Source organism: Sphaeroforma arctica, assembly GCF_001186125.1.
Source record: "Sphaeroforma arctica JP610 unplaced genomic scaffold supercont1.489, whole genome shotgun sequence".
Taxonomy (NCBI): Eukaryota; class Ichthyosporea; order Ichthyophonida; genus Sphaeroforma; species Sphaeroforma arctica.
This window is the reverse complement of record NW_014040069.1, coordinates 18,237-35,646: the sequence shown is the minus strand read 5'-3', so window position 1 is coordinate 35,646 and position 17,410 is coordinate 18,237. Positions and strand designations below refer to the sequence as shown.

Below are 17,410 nucleotides of genomic sequence, written 5' to 3'. Positions count from 1 at the left end.
CTCATTGAGATCACACATGAGAAATTGATTTCTCATATGACGGAATAATCACAAGTAAGTCCACACATGACAAATTAAGCTTGACGAACAAACTCCATTCACACCCTCATAAATACAGGGAACAACGCAACGAGCTAGCGTACCATACGGAACAGTAAACACTTCTCGAGGAAATGCATCGAAGCAACAACACTACAATAGTAAGTAAAAAGACTATAAAAAAAAATTTGATACGAATTTTTACTAAAGACAAGGGGGGTGAAGTGCGCATTCGCGCAGAATATAGCTAGAATCTTTATTAATAACCTGCAATACCCTAACACCATCACAGACACCTCAAGATGCCAACGGCAACCAGAGCAGACGTGTATGGTGGTGGAGAAGGGAGTGAGGGCACGGATGGTGCGAGTGTCATCCCAATGGGGGGACAAGCCCAGATAGTGGTTCCGCCAGTCTACACCGGCTGGGGTACCCATACTAGCTTCAGCAATGCGTCAAGAAATAGACAAAAGCATCTGCCAAGGCAACCATGTTCTGGTTAGTAGGTATGTTTCCAAATTGGAACAACCAACATCAGTGTCTATACCGACTCTACACAAGATGAGAGTATGCGTTCATGACCAACAACCAGAACTACGCATGCCACTGGTTGACAAAGAACTCAGACGACGATATGACTTAGCTATCAATGAGTGTGGAGACTATAATGAGGATGAACTCATTCAATTAAGTGAGTTAGAGCTCATGCGTTCAAGCTTAGGCGACCAGATAAATGAACCACCTCTCGCAGAACTACTAAAGACTTCAGAACCTCCTAAGCTCCCTAAAGATAGTTACTTTAGAATTGAAAATTGCGAAGACATCATAGAGTTCACTACGCGATGTAGTGACCTATTCCTAGCAAAGCCCATGACACTGTGTCAGTACCCAGCACTAGTGAGAACCCTATTAGATTCCACTGATGCAACGGAAAAGACCAAGTCAGAACTCAATATCTTGAGAGATTCTGAGACGTATACAACTAAGCACTTCAATGAACCTGAGCAATTCAATACAATCATTCTTGACAGACTCAGGCCTCACCCAGTAGACTATCTGTTAGAGAAGTTTCTCAATGACATGCAGAACAAGAAGATGAACGTCGAAGTGCGCACAGAGCGTGTGCATAAGGCAATGGCAATATTAGAGGAGCGGTACCGCAACTCAGACACGAATACCATACACTTACAACTCCTCAAAGTACAAAGATACCACGCACTTATGTACTACAGGCAACAAGCACGGGTGAATGCTCTCATCAAGGCAAACAAACAACCTGATGGGGGTGAGGGGCGCTTATCAGATATAGAACAAACTAAGTTTCATACTATGGCTGAGGCAAGCATAAGAGCGGCATCCAATGTGCAAGGAGACCGAATGCTAAGGAAACGGATGAGAGTGCAGAACAAGCGTCAAAACACGCAGACAACCAACCAAGCCGAGAGTAGCACTACCGCTACTAACAAACGGCATAAACCGGACAGCGGTGCACTCAATCAAACCAACCGAACAGGACAAGCCCAAGAAAAGAAAGGGGCGTCCATGTCCCTATTGTAAGGTGATGCCAGCCCCACATCGGTTCAGTCTATGTCCCAATAAGGCTGCGAATCAGGCCAAGCAGACTGAGGAACAGGTCAAGAAGGATGTGCAAATAGCAAGACTGTACAATACCTCTGGCAAGGTAGACGACATCACGGAGGGTGATGAGCACTGAAACAACTGGTGGGCGGAAGCAACAGAATTGACCTGGCTGACAGGCTCAATGTATATACAGATGAAGAAACGTTGTTAATAAATGCAAATGATTTAAATTACCAACCTTTATCCTAACTTCCCGCCCCACGAGACCAACGTTTACACGTTGATATACAAATTAATGAAAATACATACAATGCACTATTAGACTCGGGCGCACCACGCTCATGCATGGACAAGAGTGTAGTAACAGAACTATATTTCTTCGTCAGAGCGCAACTGGGTTATATACAATTAGCACAAACAGATGCAAGAATACAACGCACAGCATCAACCGAAGTTTGTGACCTTAATTATGGAGGTAGGAAAACCTCTCAGTGTTTTGAAGTATTGCATTTACCAGACAAGAAGACACCGATACATTCGGTATAGACATTCTACCATACATAGGTATATACATAGCAGGACTAATCAATTCACTTATACCAACAGATTCGAAATGGGAATCACTCCTCACGCCACATGAAGAGGATCCTGAGCATGAACAAGAAGGTTTCAGGAAGTCACTTATAGATATCTTAGATATCAACGTGAACATACCTCCTGACGTACATTGCAACCTACCGGGCTCCACAGTCACAGTACCTGCAAGTGAAATTAATGTCAGACAAATGAGGCACGCTAAAGTCAACTTTGTACCTCACAAGTATATTACACAAACGGATGAGAATGTACAGAGGTGGCTTACACCAACAACAGAAAATGTACCGTTGTTATCAACAGGTGAACATGACCAAACAGGTCTCCTCAAGAAAGCAAGGACATGTCTAGACTTACGCGAGATCAATCATCAATATGAACAAGATAGGTTTGTGTTACCGAAAGTAAAGGAAGTACTCCACAACCCACAAGAAGTACAAGAAGTACAGTTCTTTTAAAGCTAGATCTCACAGGAGGATTTCACCATTTGAAGCAAGTCATTACTTCTTCACATATTCGTGTAGGGAGCGCAATACTCATTCAAGTCAGAGCCGTTCGGACTACACTTATTCACAGCACAGTTCCAGAGAGTCATGGCAAATTTGCTCATAGACATCAACGGAGTGCAAGCTTATGTAGTTGACATAGTAATTGCGAGTCTTACAGAAGAAGAACACCGCAAGACAGTTCGTGAAGTAATCAAGCGACTGAATAGAGCAAACTTCTTACTCAATCACAACAAGCGTGCCTTCGCGATCAAAGTGGTCATTATTTTAGGTGTGAAAGTCACCACACAGTGACTCAAAGCAGATCCTGAAAAACAGAAAAGAATGATGGACTGGCCACTCCCCAGTACAAAAAGAGATCTGCACAAAGCGGTGGGACTAGCAAATTACATACACGACCATATCCCAAATTTTTCCCACACAACGAAACACTTCCGGAACCTAATGAAAGAAAAAATGAACCAGAATATATCCATGTTATGGACTCCGGAACTCAAAAAGAAGTGGGAGGAACTCAAAAAAGCCATCGCCTCTTCAGTGGCATTAGTATACCCTGTTGATGGGGTACCGTTTCAAATAATGAATGATGCTAATGACTATGGCATAGGAGGACGTTTATTTCAAGTCATCGATGGGGTTAGAAGAGACATCCTCTACTTCTCGAAAGGCTTGCATGTAGCACAACAACGCTATGATGGCACAAATACTAAAGAGCTACTAGCACTGGTATACAGCCTGGAACATTTATCCGACTACATCAAGGGAGGGGACATAACACTGTGGACAGATCACAAAGCGCTCACGCAAACGAACAGTCAACAGACATTACACCCAATGCTAGCCAAATGGATAGCAAAAACATTCCACCACCACTTCTCCATCATACATGTCCCAGGCAAGGACAACCAGATGGCAGATATATTCTCACGTCTACACGAAGACACTTTTACTACTAAAACTTCAAAGGTATTAAAAGAAGTAAACGATACAACACACAACACCCAAGAGCACACCATTTTAGAAACTAACATGCCCACAACCATATCAGCCATAGACTGGATGTTACACCCCAGATTCTACAAGAAGCTGAACGACGGTTTAGAAAATTCACAGTAGATCTGTTTGCATAGGCAGACCTTGCACGCACAGGTAAATACTATACCAAAGAACAAAATGCGCTACAACAAAAGTGGGCGCAGGAAGTGAATGTATAGGCGAACCCACCATGGGAACTCATACCTGATGTCCTTGACAAAGTCATTGAACAGGCAACCAGCATGGGGGTATCACATTAGTCTCAAAGATAGGAGTGAAGTCCCCATACCTTGACTTAACGCGGGAACAACCTGCCATACACGTTTCAGCATCAGAACCAGTTCACTCTGGAGATACACCACAGGCAATAGAATACGAGACACGTGTCAACATCATCGAGCAATACCACAACTTGGAACATTACACTCCTGAGGAAACGGCAAACAAGTTGCAAACAGATGAACATGATTGGCCCCAAATCCAACAACATATACACAAGTTCATTGATGGATGCATACCATGTCTTCAAAATAAGATACACAAAAAGTTGCATCCCTTACATTCAATCACGACCGCATTTCCAGGCGACAGAGTCCAAGTCTACACCGTAGGGCCACTATTGGATTCCAACAGAGGACACACATATGTGATAGTATGGTTCGATGTACACTCACCGTATGTCATATTACGTCCAATGATGGACTAGTCAGCGGCTACTATAGCACGCACGCTGGTACCAATCATGAGTGAACATGAATTCCCACAAATCATACAAACTGACCAAGACACTGAATATGTTAACAACATACTTTCGAAAGCTGTTGAACAAGCGCCAATGCAACACCTAGTTTCTCGGCCGTATCAACCTAAGATCTTAGGCGCGAACGAACGATCACACAGAGACCTCATGCCACTGTTAGGGAAATTCGTTGAGCAAAATTCAGGTAACGGGTGTTCCCGATTTCCATTCGTACAGATGGGCCCAATCTGCGTACATCAAGAAGGCACAAGTCACCACGATTTAACGTGTACTTTGGTCGCAAATAGAAAATGAGCCAGTGACCGCACCCAGTACAACAGTATCTTGGGAAGAGCGATTGCAGAATCTATAAGAGGCCATCAGGCCACAACTTGACAATAATGTTGCACAATATCAAGAGAAGATGCGCGCAGCATACGATCGAAAATATCAAAAGAAGAATGTAAACTTCTAAGAAGGGGACCTTGTCATGGTTCGCTACCAAGGTGAAATAAACAACCAAATGGCGGATCATACAAAATAGTATGCAGGGAGGGCAACGGGTATTTTGTCTGTAACCTTGATGGGACTAGAGCCCCCGAATATCCTGACTCGATCAGTGATGAGCTACTTGGACTTGTAAGAAGGGCCGTTGCTTCGGAAGCATTTACCAATAATAACGTACAACCTAACGAGGAGACTCAGTTCTCCTCGATAGTCGACGACAGGCCGTCCATCCGAGGTGATGGATCCTAGGAGTACCTACTGCAATAGACAGATGGGGAGCGTACCTGGACGCATGACTCAGATATCACAGATGCTGATGTCAATACTACACACCGTCAACGCCACCGACGCAAACAAAGACAGTCAAGGCCAAAGAAGCCAGCCACGACGAGCACTGATGAAAGATCAGCGAGCAACAGAAAGCGCACGAGGCGAGGGACCTAAGCAAGTCTCACAGATACCACGGCACACTCCCACTTTTCTCGCCTTGAAGCATACCCCCCCACACACGCCAGAGGGACAATGACTAAAAACTCGACTGGAGAGTCACCGTTGAGAAGCGTTTTCTTAAGCCAAGTTGAGATCGACCGAGAGCACCGGTCAAGACTGACTGCGATGAGCGTACAGGTAGAGAACTCCTGCCATAGTATAAATTTATTTAATCGGTAATATGTAAGAATAGATAATAGTGGCAGGTTTTTCATCTTATGCCCTCTAAGGGACAAGTTTTCCCTGTACAAAAAACCAACCTCTAATTAATCTAGTACTGTAAGATGTCTTTCTACTCCTGCGCAGGCTAAGAAGCATAAAGGTGGAGAGCTGTAGCATCTAGGGACCAAATTATCAACAAGCCAATTCAAATCTCATAACTTCAGAATCATGCAATATTGAGTTTTGGAATTAGAATTGGAATATTCTTGATATTAAAGTTAGAAATATTAGCGGTAGAACCAGTAAACTAACCGGGACTCTGCGTGAGAGAGAAACACTCAAGTAAAATCCTGAGTCTAATAAATTAGAAAACACAGATAAAGACTCAGTTCGGTTCTCTCAGACTAGGGACTTTCCCTAGCTGAGATTACCGTACTTGAGAAGTGGTTTATTGTATCCTCGACTCGTATCTTTCAGCTGCTCTATACACTCTACAACAATATCAGGAATTTATTCCTTAATCTTTTGATTTGTTGGCGACGGTTTCTTTAATATATTATCGTCAGACTGGTTCATTATAGGATCCACTTCGGTTGGTAGACCCGTAAGAGTGAGCCCAAAAGATAATAATCACCCATATCAATGATACAATTATATTGTTTATACATCTATAGTACTACTAGATCGGTTTGAACCATTCGATGATTTAACAATGTGATATTTATATCATTGACTTTCTCATAACATACAAGTTCTTTCTCATTCGGCATAACAATATGCGTATTCTCTAAAGATGTTTCCATGTCACACATAAGTGTCATACGATGTAAGATACAAGAAATTTGAGAACCGAGATCAAGTAACGCATTAACCTTTATTCCGTTATCGAAAACTGGTAACACATAATACGTTCGTCTTCATTATTCGTTTAACCGTTACCACGTGGTATCAATGATGAGATAGTCCCTTGTCTCTTGAGCGTATTTACAAGAGTCGTTGTGCCTACCAAAGAAGTTCTGTTTAGGCTTATTTTGGTATACAGTACTTTCACATTCAACACACGATATCTGGTGTTATAACCTTTTGGCTACGCTTGCAGTTGTTGCTCGTCCACGAGCTACTGCCGCATACGTTTTGTCTTTTTAGCACTACTACTAGACATTGACGTAGACGCACGAGTCTCTGAAGACTTCTTAGTTACACTGTGAAAGCCTTAACAAACATATCCCACTCAAAGTCAAATGAGTCAGACGACAGTTTCTCAGTTTTAGTGTTTAATCACTTAAGACGTTCTTGTCGTGAATTTCTATTCATACGATTATAAATCACGTGCATAAACATTATTTCTAACGTTCTGCGTTGACCCTTGGCCCACGTCATGTTAAAACTAATTTCCTAGTCTAGTACAAAAGTTTTAATTGGGACATTCAAACTGCCTCCGTCTAGCATACTAAATTATAGAGGTAGTCTTTTGTCACTGCAAGCTATCTCGATAGAGGTAGTCTTTTGTCACTGCAAGCTATCTCGTTAACAATGTTGAAGAAACGGTCAGTCTGCATCTCTAGCTGCTAATAGCCTTTCTTTTTCACCATGCAGAAAGGTTTCTTCATTACTTCCCGGCATCAATATATACGTTAACACAGCATAGTACTCTTAAATGGAAACGTGTTAAATAGCCCATTCTTCTCTCATCATTTGCAACGTCTTGAACGCTGCAAAGATCTTTGAAAAGTCTGCTTGATTTCCTTTCAAAGATGTCTTTAACTTAGTCGAAGGACTTTCTCTGTCCTTGGCAGATCTTGTCCATGAACGATCACTTAGGTATTCGACATGTTGATTGGCAAGATTTAGCTTCTCTCGTGTAGAATTCAATGCGTTTCTGCATTTCTCCTGCACGATTGTAGTGGTTTATGTCTCATCTCTATCTCTCACATGAGATTAGTACGGGATATATGCTGAATTATACTCGATTGTTCCGGGTACATATTCAGATCTTGTATCTTCAAGATCTTCGAGTAATATAGCAAGTGGTTGTAAAACCTGTAAATACCGTCGCTTAGAGGCTGATTCTGTTTCAACATAAGAATCACTTAAGTGACCTGATGATGGTATATGAGATTCTAGTGAAACATTTAAATGTCCACTATGTTCCACTTTGGTGTAAATCACGATCTATATCGTAACGTCGTTTCATCCTTGAGGATGACCTGACTGATTGACCGCTTCGATCATCATGGTCAGTATGTATGCGTCCCTGTACGAGGATAGTAGGTCTTTATATATCTTCATGCACAGTAACCTTTCTTTTGCCTTTATCTGCCGTAGCCGTAGTCTTGACTTTAGAAGTCTTAACTTTTGACGACTTGGCTTTAGTAGCATCAGATTTTGTAGCCTTAGCTACTGGCGCTTTTGCTTGTGAAGCTTTAGCGGTACTAGCTTTTGCTTGTGGAGCCTTAGCTTTAGGTAGAAACAAAACTTCAGCAGAATCCATAGATTTCGTGCTGTTATCTTGTTTCGAATGTGTCGAATGTGTTGTACCCGGAATCCAATTCCGGCGTGTAGAAGCATTTCCTGCTCCGTTGTCATCATCATCAGATTCTGACGCCCAACTGTGCTGTAAAGCACTTGTTTTAGAACTCTCCAGTCCTTTGTCAGTCTTAGACTATACACGAGGTTGTACCTCTCAAGAAGATATGTTCCTAACTATCTCCTGCTCGAATAGATTTCATTGAATCATCATGGCTTGATTTAGGTGTCTTAGGATTAAAGTGCTCAATGCTTTGCATTTCTGCAGAGCTGCCCCCTACTGAACTTCGAGTCTTTGAGTGTTCGGGAGTTAACTCCTTTTCACTATCTGAAAATAGTGAAATTTGACCTTTAGAGGCTATACGATGAGTTGCCTTTAAAGGTTGATCCTAATCAGTATCTGAAGTTCTATCAGCATCGATGTTCTTTGAAGAACTAGCAGCCTCTTTAGACTTGCCACGTGTAAGCCTTTGGCCCATTACTTCACCCCTCTCCAGGACAAGTGTCCATTACTGGATTTGGTGCTGTAGAAGCGCCCGTTGCTTTAGCAACTTGTGATACCTTACCATCATATGATGCTGTAGAAGCACCTGTTACTTTAATAACATTTGATGTTAATGTAACATCTGCTCCTTTAGAAGCACTTGCTTTTTTAGAAGCACTTGCTTCTTTACAAACACTTGCTTCTTTAGGAGCACTTGCTTCTTTAGAAGTACTATCTGCATTCTAAGACATGGCTTTCTTAAGAAAGGTCTTTGACGAATATTCTATTCGCTTAGGCGGGTTAGGTTTAGCTGCTGGGGGCTTTTTTGGCTTCTTCTTCTTTAAAACCTGCCTCTTAGGAGGCATGCTTCAAAATGAAGAAGCTCAGAACGAGTCCCTTGCTTGTATACTTAATACGATATCTGAATTTCCTCAGTCTACACCAGTGTAGACTAAATACATTTACGTAGTGTACTAATAAACTTATAGTAAATAAAGTTGATTCTAAAATCGCACGTAATTGCAATTTGTAAATCGGCACGTAACTGCTTATGTAAATTTGGCAGCTTTATTTATGGTTAAATTTTACGCGAGTAGTAATTATAATCTTACTCGTAAGTGCTTATATTATAATTGACAGCTAATGAATCAACACGTAGGTGCAAATTGATCAATTTTGACACTTCTAAATGTGTTCGGTCAATATACTAATATATTGAGATTTTAAAAGCTATAATAAGCACTTAAGTGCGTCTCATTGAAATATTCACTTTTAAATGAATAACGCTATGCCTGTAAAAGCTGTAATATTTAAGTGTAATTTCAAAAATTGTACACGTAAGTGTACTAGCCAGTTTATTATCAGCCACTCGGGAGTATCTTAAAAATGTGTTTCGTTGAAATATTCAGCTTTCGAAATAGGCGGAGCCACATGATGTCCTGTCGACACCACTATCCGACTGGTCGTTGGACGACGACGATTCCGAGTAGTCCAGGTGACCCGCGAGAGGGGGGCGCAGAGGCTGAATCTAAAGTGGATTGCTCGGGTCAAGGAAAGGTGGCCAGACCTGGAAAGGAACCGGTTCGAGAGCACGGGGATTGCTCACTTCACTGACTATGCATTTGAACCTGGAGGAGGCACATGGTGGGTGAGTGCCTACACTGTGCCTTTGGATGAGATTTCTGTTTGGTCAATTCTTCTTGGGATGACTCTGTTCTCAGACTATTTGCAGTCGATTGCAGTGGCTCAGACGGCCATGGCGGTGCCAGTGTGGACCAGGCAACCTGGTTCTCTACCTTTTATGCGATGCTCTGAATGGGGTGCTCATGGTGATACCACCAGAGCACGGCACGTTCTTTGGTGGCAACGGTCAGCCTTTGGTGGTACCTTCTTGGGGGTGTACACTGGTCGGCCTTCTGCAAAGCGACTGCATCGATCCGCCTACAGTATTCGTCTCTACACTTCTGGCTCCGTCTGGGCTTCTTGAGCCGACTTTATGGGGTGCGCAATTTGCCGGGGCCTACCGTCCCACGCATGGCTCCGCGTTCAATACGACCGATGAAGATACCGTGCGTCGGTTTCTTAGGAAAGTGGGGGTGGCCGGGGAAGATCAAGAGAAGGCCCAGGTCTAGTTCATATGGGTGGCCCTGCGGGAGCCGGAGGAGGCGCTCGGTGAGCAGCTGACTGCATCGGCGGATAAGTGAGGTCACTCGCATACCTTCATGTGATAATGACGAAGAGCGCGGTCCGGTTATTGCTGGTCCAGTGTATCTAGACAGCTCGACGAGTACGTCGGGTACGAGTAATGCACTCAGTGATATTATGGTTAGCACGGAACCAGACATGCCGGAGCAGAGTTCGTTAGGTGGATCCCAGGAGCTCAGGGACATCTTGGCCGGCACGAGGCCAGCCCGTATGGATATACTGTTGTCAGAAACATGGGGTAGGGCTGATAGGCCCAGCGACACCCAGCAATATCTCGTGACGTTCTCCTCCCTCGAGGTCGCGATGAGGCTTCTTCAGGCCCTATGCTCTGTATGCATGATATGCTGTCGGCGGAACAGGCCACGATTGACGATGCCCTTGCGGAGAAGGAGCGTAGCTGGCAGGAATACACGAGTAAGAGAGAGATGAACATCATCGAAGGCGACCACGAGCGAATGATTCAGGACCCACTTCATGACGCCCTTGACTGGTCCGAGGATCAATTGCAGGCCTTACGGAGTCAGCAGGACCAGATAAGTGAAATGACAGGCAGCACTGTGGATGACAAGGGTCTGGATGTAGACGTGCTTCCGAAAGACCATACAGCCGTGAGGTATGTGTTTCAACATGCACGGCCGTACACAGTGTCGGAACAGTTGCTGACGATGGCCCAAGTGTTACTGTGGGAATTCAGTAGGTTGTGACTTTACGGAAGCGTCGGAAGCTATCGCATGCTCTTCAGGAAGTATCGGATGAGCTGAAGGCAATAAATACTACGGTGCGGGGTGTGAAACTTATACCGCGGGTAGTGCTCGAAGGCATTTGGTCCTTGCATTACTCGCATACGTGTGCACGGTTCACCCGCTTGCGCGGATTAATTCAAGGCAAGGTGGGATGTAGTGTTTCCAAAGACCTGTTGGCGGACGTGGTGGATACTTGCACCATTTGCATCGCACGTCGGGGCACACAGTTAGGCTTGTGCAAAGGTCTGCTGTGTCAGCGACCTCGGGCGCGAGTATTTGCGACCGCATCGCAAAAGAATTATTACCATCATGCACGAAGTGCTTACAGGTATAATTTCATTTTGCTCGGTATTGACAAGGTGTCGCGTTTGGCAGCAGGGAGGCCTATGCGTCGACATGAACACACGTTCGAGAAGGCGAAGCGGTGCATGGAATATCAGGTAGTGCATTGGGGCTGGCCACGGCGGTTGGTCGTTGATGGAGACAGCCCAATGTTGGCGAGCGCGCTCACTTCGTGGTGTTTCAGCCGGAACATCTCAATCCACCCGGTACAGAAAGACCGCCACCAAGGCGATGATTAAGTGGAGGTATTGTGCCGCACTCGCAATCGGTGGTTGTCACGTTATTTACCACAGGGGCTAAAAACCGCGTGGCCGGAACGCGGCTGCTGAGTTTATTTCAGCATACAGCTCTACTCGCTCGTCCACGACAGGTATGGCGCCCTACACACTGGCCACTACTGAACTAGTGTTTTCCCATTATGCTGATGCGGACCTGATCGACATTCTCCGACAGGACATGGAGGATGTAGCTACGCTGGACTTGTTGGAGCCCAAACCCACGGATACTGACCGCAGAGCTTGGGTAATTGTTGCCAAGACACAGCTGGCACAAGCTAGGGCCGCGAGTCGATTTGCCCATGTTTGCGGTTGGACAAGTCGCTATGTCTCTCCAAGCAAAGGAGCCGCATAAGTGCAGCCTGAGTGTATGGACCCCCCTGTGTACCATGTTGTCAGGATGCGGTCGTCTGGCAAGTTGTACACGTTACATGTCGCGGACATCAGGGCGCACCGCGTCCCTTTGAGTGAACCGGAGCGCGGTAAGGCTCACCGTTGTCTGAACGCAACGGTGTATATGAACTGGCTTATGTATGAGAGCGAGTTTAAGGGCGCTTCTGCGGAGGAAATAGATGAGGTGGTTGAGACGTCAACCACTTGCCCCGAGGTGGCTCAGTGGCAAAGCCAAACCAATACTTATTGGATCAGATGGATAACGTTGACCCATAAACATCAGTATGCGCGTACTCTGGGCTTCGAGCAGCGGGATGGCGAGCTTGCAGCTCAGCACATTGGTGACCGTCATGTAAAGAATTGGCACAGTGCCATACGGTGGAGATATCACTTTGCCAGGGACCAGGAGTATAGGGCCAAGTGTATTAACACGTGCAAATTGAAGCAGCAAGAGAGCATCAGGCTGGGCCAGTCGGAGGAGCGGTGAACAACACAAATGTATATCTTTTGCCTACATTTTCAGGCGAGACCAGTTGGTATACCACTGGATACGACCTTTTACTTACTATGCACCTAGTGCTATATGTTATACTCAACAAGTTGCGTAGTTGAGGCCACATTTTTATGTTTGATTTGCAACGATTAAGAAAACGTGTGACGACGGAGGACCGCTGATGGAACTGCTTCACGTCCCAGGGGGTGTATGTAAGGTCCAATTGGGTTAGAGTTCAGTACACGAGGTACCGAACTGGAGGAGAGGAAGACAGATAGGTTGGTTGGTTTAGTCATTCACATAGTTTACTACATAAGTAATTTTTGGAATGCCGTAGCGATTTGATAGATACACTATGTCGGAAGTGAATATACTACCCTACCCAGGAAACATTGCACATGGCGGACATGTTATCTGACGTTTTTGAGTCTATCATCAGTGACAAAAAGATGATGAGAGACTTAACGAATCCACATGTATTGTATAAGTAGGGTGGTATTGTGCACCATCAAACATATAATGAAACTACGGGTCAAATATTTGATGTGCTGGCAACACTGCGTATTACATATCCGATTTGCAAACATCTATCTATATCAGTGATTAAGCCGTTGTTAAATACTTTCTATAATATAGGTTGTAATATTATAACGCTTCTTTGAATAGGAGGATGGTAGCGACAACCATCACACTTAGCATGGTTTAAAAACCAAACCAAAACAGGGTCTTACAGTTGTACAAGTATATCGTCAAACACGAGTACACCAACTTAATCAGCCAGGGCGTCTCCATTACACTTCTACTTACAGCCCGAGAACAGTGGCAAGTGGGCCGAGGGTATTTTAAGGAAGTATATTGTGAAGTGCTGGCGTGGTGCTTCAAGGCACCATCGATGAGCTCCGTATACGAGGTTTGCTTTTAATTGTGTTACAGAATATTAACCTAGATGCTGCACTTGTGTCATGTTACAAACCCGATGTACGCAGATACTTAAATATGCTAAACCTGCCAGTGGAGGGTATGTACTCTACTATGCTACACGTCTGGGTGACATTCTTCCAATCCAACATTTGATAACTTGCATTATTTCCTGACGCTCCCCTGAAATCAGTAACTGTGGTATAGTGAGATATAATGTGTACGTATTCTCCCCTGTATCGTTGTATCTCAATGTAGCTAGTACTGGCTTTGGCCGGTAGGGATCGTGGAAAGCACATCCTATGTATGCTACTACCCTACCCAGGAAACACTGCATATGGTGGGCATGTTACTTGACGTTATTGAGTCTAATATCAGTGACAAAAGATGACGAGCGGTCATAAGATGGAAATCAAATTTGTTAGATTTCTTACGCGATTTTATCCCCGTGTTGTGGTGGTAGTTCTGGACCGCCACTCCCATCCGAATCATGCTACTACTGTCATCTCTATCGCTAGCACCATCAGAAGAGTTGTTGCCCACGCCCTTTCCAATCGTGTCATAGTCGAAGTTTTCTACATCACTTTCGTCGATCATAGGGAAATTAATATCCTTAGAATTCTCTATGTCGAACTTCTAGACGGTGTCGAAGTACGCCTGATTGAACAAAGGTGTACCTAGGTGTTGACATACGGGCACAATGAGTCTGCATGGAATCTTGAATTGATTCCAATCTCCACATGTGCATAAGTACCTGAGGTAGGAAAGTAGATAAGCGAGAGAGGGGTGCATGAGCGGTGAACGAGAGAGGGGCACATGAGAGGTGTAGCATCCAGGAGCCAGATAATCAGAAAAGCCAATCCTAAACCCAAAACCCAGGATTACAAAATACTGAGTTTTCGTTCTAGGATCCAATATTTCTGATGATAAGAGTGACCAGAAATATATCGGGAATACCGGTAGATGATACCGGGACTCCCGCGTGTGAGAGAAACACTTAAGTAGATATTGAGTCTAGTGTAGAAATTGCTAAACACAAATAAAGACTCAATGCGAGTCCTTCAGCCTAGGACTTTTACCTAGCTGTAGGATTCGCACCTGAGAAGAGGTCTATTGTTTCTTCTGGTCGTATCTTATTTGCTACTCTCAAACTCTACATAGGTGAACGATTACCTTTCTCCCGTCTATACAACGGTTCGCGATTGGTCCTCTTTTTCGATGTAAGCGCACTTGTAGGAGATAGTATCATTCGCCAGTTCGTCTATGGAATGCACAGAATAAGATCTGGCCTTATTTACCTCCGTTGAAAAACGTTCGGTACATAGTTGGGGGCCCCACTGTCGGCACTGTGCGATATGAATAGATTCGTTGAATCTAGGCTTGTCGCCTTCACCCCACCCCCCTATATTGATTTTTGCTAGTCTAGTGTGTGTATGCATTTGACTAGCGATTTTACTTATGCCTTTGAAAAGTCTAAGCATTGTAAGTACCAATGACTTAACCCACGCTTCCAGTTGTGAGTTTGAAGATTCACTAATCTGTGATCCTTTAAGATCCCATTGTATACTTGTCGCTAGACCATAGTCACACATGTGTTGACTATATTGCTTCATCTTATTCAAGAATCTCACCCTTGTAGTAGAGTTCTTTTCTGACAGTATACCAATGACAATATCAAGGTAATGGTCACATAGGTGTTGCGTTGTTGCGTGCATAGCTTTGTCCAACGCCACTTTCACCCTCCCACTGTGGTACCTACCAAGGTCTTACTGATAGTCTGCCATGTATGGTACCTATCAGCAAAATAAAACTAGCCTTCTAACGTCGGACTGGCTCAAAAACCCGTCGGCGAAAACTGACTCAGTTTTCAAAGCCCCTCCTCGCTTGATTTCTGAAGAGAATCTAATGCAAACCTATATATATTCTTGGTCTCCATATAGAACAGCATAACACCGAAGTACTTGATTTTCTCGTCGTTGCCGGGCCCTACAAATATAGATATCTGCCATCTCCAATCGTTGTTCCCTTTATGGCGGGTATCCATACTGACTATACGACCAAAGTTACATATTTTTTTCGCATAGTATTCGTCATCCAAAGAACATATTTAAAACGCTGGTCGCTTCGTCGCGCAGTGTTAGTACATACAGATTAGGATCCATGGATTGCGAGTTGAGACTGTCGCTCCTGAGGTGAAGATTTAGAGGCGAGCTTTAGAGGTAAGCATCAGAGGTGGGCATTAAAGGGGAGCAATAGAGGGGAGCATCAGAGGTGGGCATTAGAAAGAAGCATTGGAGGGAGCATTAGAGTGATTACTATATATTAGAATTGTTATTTTAGTATCCTATATAGTTTTTACCTATAAGATACTTACGCATTCATAGCTCTTCCGTCATCTTCACAAACTCCTCGACGTACTCGTCCGAAATACCCTCATGAGGTACATAAGTGCTGGATCTCTTTATCTAACATGGCAAGGTATTAACGTCGTTAAAGAGTTACTGGCTCATCTTAAATATTATTGCGTGTTTGGCTGCGTTCTGAATATAAAATGAAGTATATAAGTTCATATTTAGCACGTGACAGGTGATCTAAACCAAGTATGGTGAATTATAAAAAAAATCATTATGACAAAGACTCTTGGGAAAACATACGACTCTGATGCTATGTATAGTCTGGGATGTGACGGATACCTCCGTTGGATGCAGCGACAAAATATTTTTTTGGAACTCGTTCGTTGGACATTTGCGCAAGGCCATATTAACTAGGACGCTCTTCGTCTGCAAGCATATAACTTGGTAATGAATTGTATTAGAGTTCACCTCTTTTGCACACCTCTCTCGCCTCTCTCTCTCTCTCTCGCACACCTCTCTCGAACACCTTTATAGCCCACTTCCAAAATATATACCTTTTCTGAACAGCTTAGCTACCTACCTCGCTTTTCCCATTGGCTACAAATGATACAGTTGCATGATCATCAATGGGACTGCATCCACCAGCGTGTATTAAATGATGGGTGCTTGGCGCGACCCAACCGCCATATTTATACCCAACTGTAAATGGAGTTTCCTCAAAACCCGGCGGTGCGCTCGTAAACACAAAGCTAAACTGAATAAATAAAATAATATTAAGTTAGTCATAGCAGCGGCGCGCGATATTGATAGGCATAACAGCAGTGCGTGATATTGCTAGGCATAACAGCAGTGCGCGATGCTAGGCATAACTTGCTTACCTTGAATTTGCAACCACATTTTATGGAATGCCTAGTGCGGTGAACTGGAGCTTGATTGGTTTCCTGCTCTACTCTCTTTCTCCTCATCTCTTGGCGCCTCGCTAATTTTGCGGTTGTACCGCTTCTATTGGAACTCAATACCCCATTCCCTTGCTTCAAGTCTGCGCCGCTACATAGAACAACTCCCATTTTGGCAGCAAGAGTATCGCAATACAACTTTACCCGAGCATAGCTTGGGAAATTTTCTATGCGGATGCAGTTCTTCCTCCCCGATACATCCGTTTACAATGTTCTCAGGTGTATGATCGTACTCATGTTCGCGGTTTATTGGACGGTCCCAGGGTACCAATTTTGGCAGACCGCGTTCGTCAGGTATGTTATCTTCAGCCTCATCACTGTCATTCCCATCACCGCCATCGCTATTGCTATTTCCTTCGATGTCTTTGTTGTGTTTGTTGTCAGAGCTGAGATCCCAGTCGATATTGTCCTCACTGTCTGTGTGCACTATTTCGTTAACGAATTCCCATATCATCAGCATCCTCATTCTGCTTTTTCTCAGAATAATTTTTGGCCTCCATTGCTTGTCTACTTCATTCACGCATCTCTAGAATATTTTGAGATCTTTGGTTTACGTCAATATATATATAT

The 17,410-nt window shown here is 44.0% G+C and overlaps 6 protein-coding genes across 6 annotated transcripts; 3 read left to right on the top strand and 3 right to left on the bottom strand.

Annotated features, from left to right (window-relative positions):
• Positions 1-600: 600 nt before the first annotated feature.
• SARC_06697 (hypothetical protein) lies at positions 601-1,596 on the top strand (the record flags this gene model as incomplete). Its single annotated transcript, XM_014299392.1, has 1 exon — positions 601-1,596. The coding sequence occupies one exon, from the start codon at positions 601-603 to the stop codon at positions 1,594-1,596; it is 996 nt and encodes a 331-aa protein (XP_014154867.1).
• Positions 1,597-7,927: 6,331 nt separating this feature from the next.
• Positions 7,928-8,143, bottom strand: SARC_06696 (hypothetical protein; the record flags this gene model as incomplete). Its single annotated transcript, XM_014299391.1, has 1 exon — positions 7,928-8,143. The coding sequence occupies one exon, from the start codon at positions 8,141-8,143 to the stop codon at positions 7,928-7,930; it is 216 nt and encodes a 71-aa protein (XP_014154866.1).
• A 1,449-nt stretch (positions 8,144-9,592) lies between these two features.
• Positions 9,593-12,081, top strand: SARC_06695 (hypothetical protein; the record flags this gene model as incomplete). The annotated part of the gene is made up of 5 exons (XM_014299390.1): positions 9,593-9,742; positions 9,883-10,287; positions 10,726-10,979; positions 11,438-11,549; positions 11,905-12,081. The coding sequence occupies 5 exons, from the start codon at positions 9,593-9,595 to the stop codon at positions 12,079-12,081; spliced, it is 1,098 nt and encodes a 365-aa protein (XP_014154865.1).
• A 45-nt stretch (positions 12,082-12,126) lies between these two features.
• Positions 12,127-12,606, top strand: SARC_06694 (hypothetical protein; the record flags this gene model as incomplete). Its single annotated transcript, XM_014299389.1, has 1 exon — positions 12,127-12,606. One exon carries the CDS (start codon positions 12,127-12,129, stop codon positions 12,604-12,606), a length of 480 nt encoding a protein of 159 aa, XP_014154864.1.
• A 1,236-nt stretch (positions 12,607-13,842) lies between these two features.
• SARC_06693 (hypothetical protein) lies at positions 13,843-14,362 on the bottom strand (the record flags this gene model as incomplete). The annotated part of the gene is made up of 2 exons (XM_014299388.1): positions 13,843-14,166; positions 14,285-14,362. The coding sequence occupies 2 exons, from the start codon at positions 14,360-14,362 to the stop codon at positions 13,843-13,845; spliced, it is 402 nt and encodes a 133-aa protein (XP_014154863.1).
• A 2,569-nt stretch (positions 14,363-16,931) lies between these two features.
• On the bottom strand, positions 16,932-17,306 carry SARC_06692 (hypothetical protein; the record flags this gene model as incomplete). The annotated part of the gene is made up of 1 exon (XM_014299387.1): positions 16,932-17,306. One exon carries the CDS (start codon positions 17,304-17,306, stop codon positions 16,932-16,934), a length of 375 nt encoding a protein of 124 aa, XP_014154862.1.
• Positions 17,307-17,410: the final 104 nt, after the last annotated feature.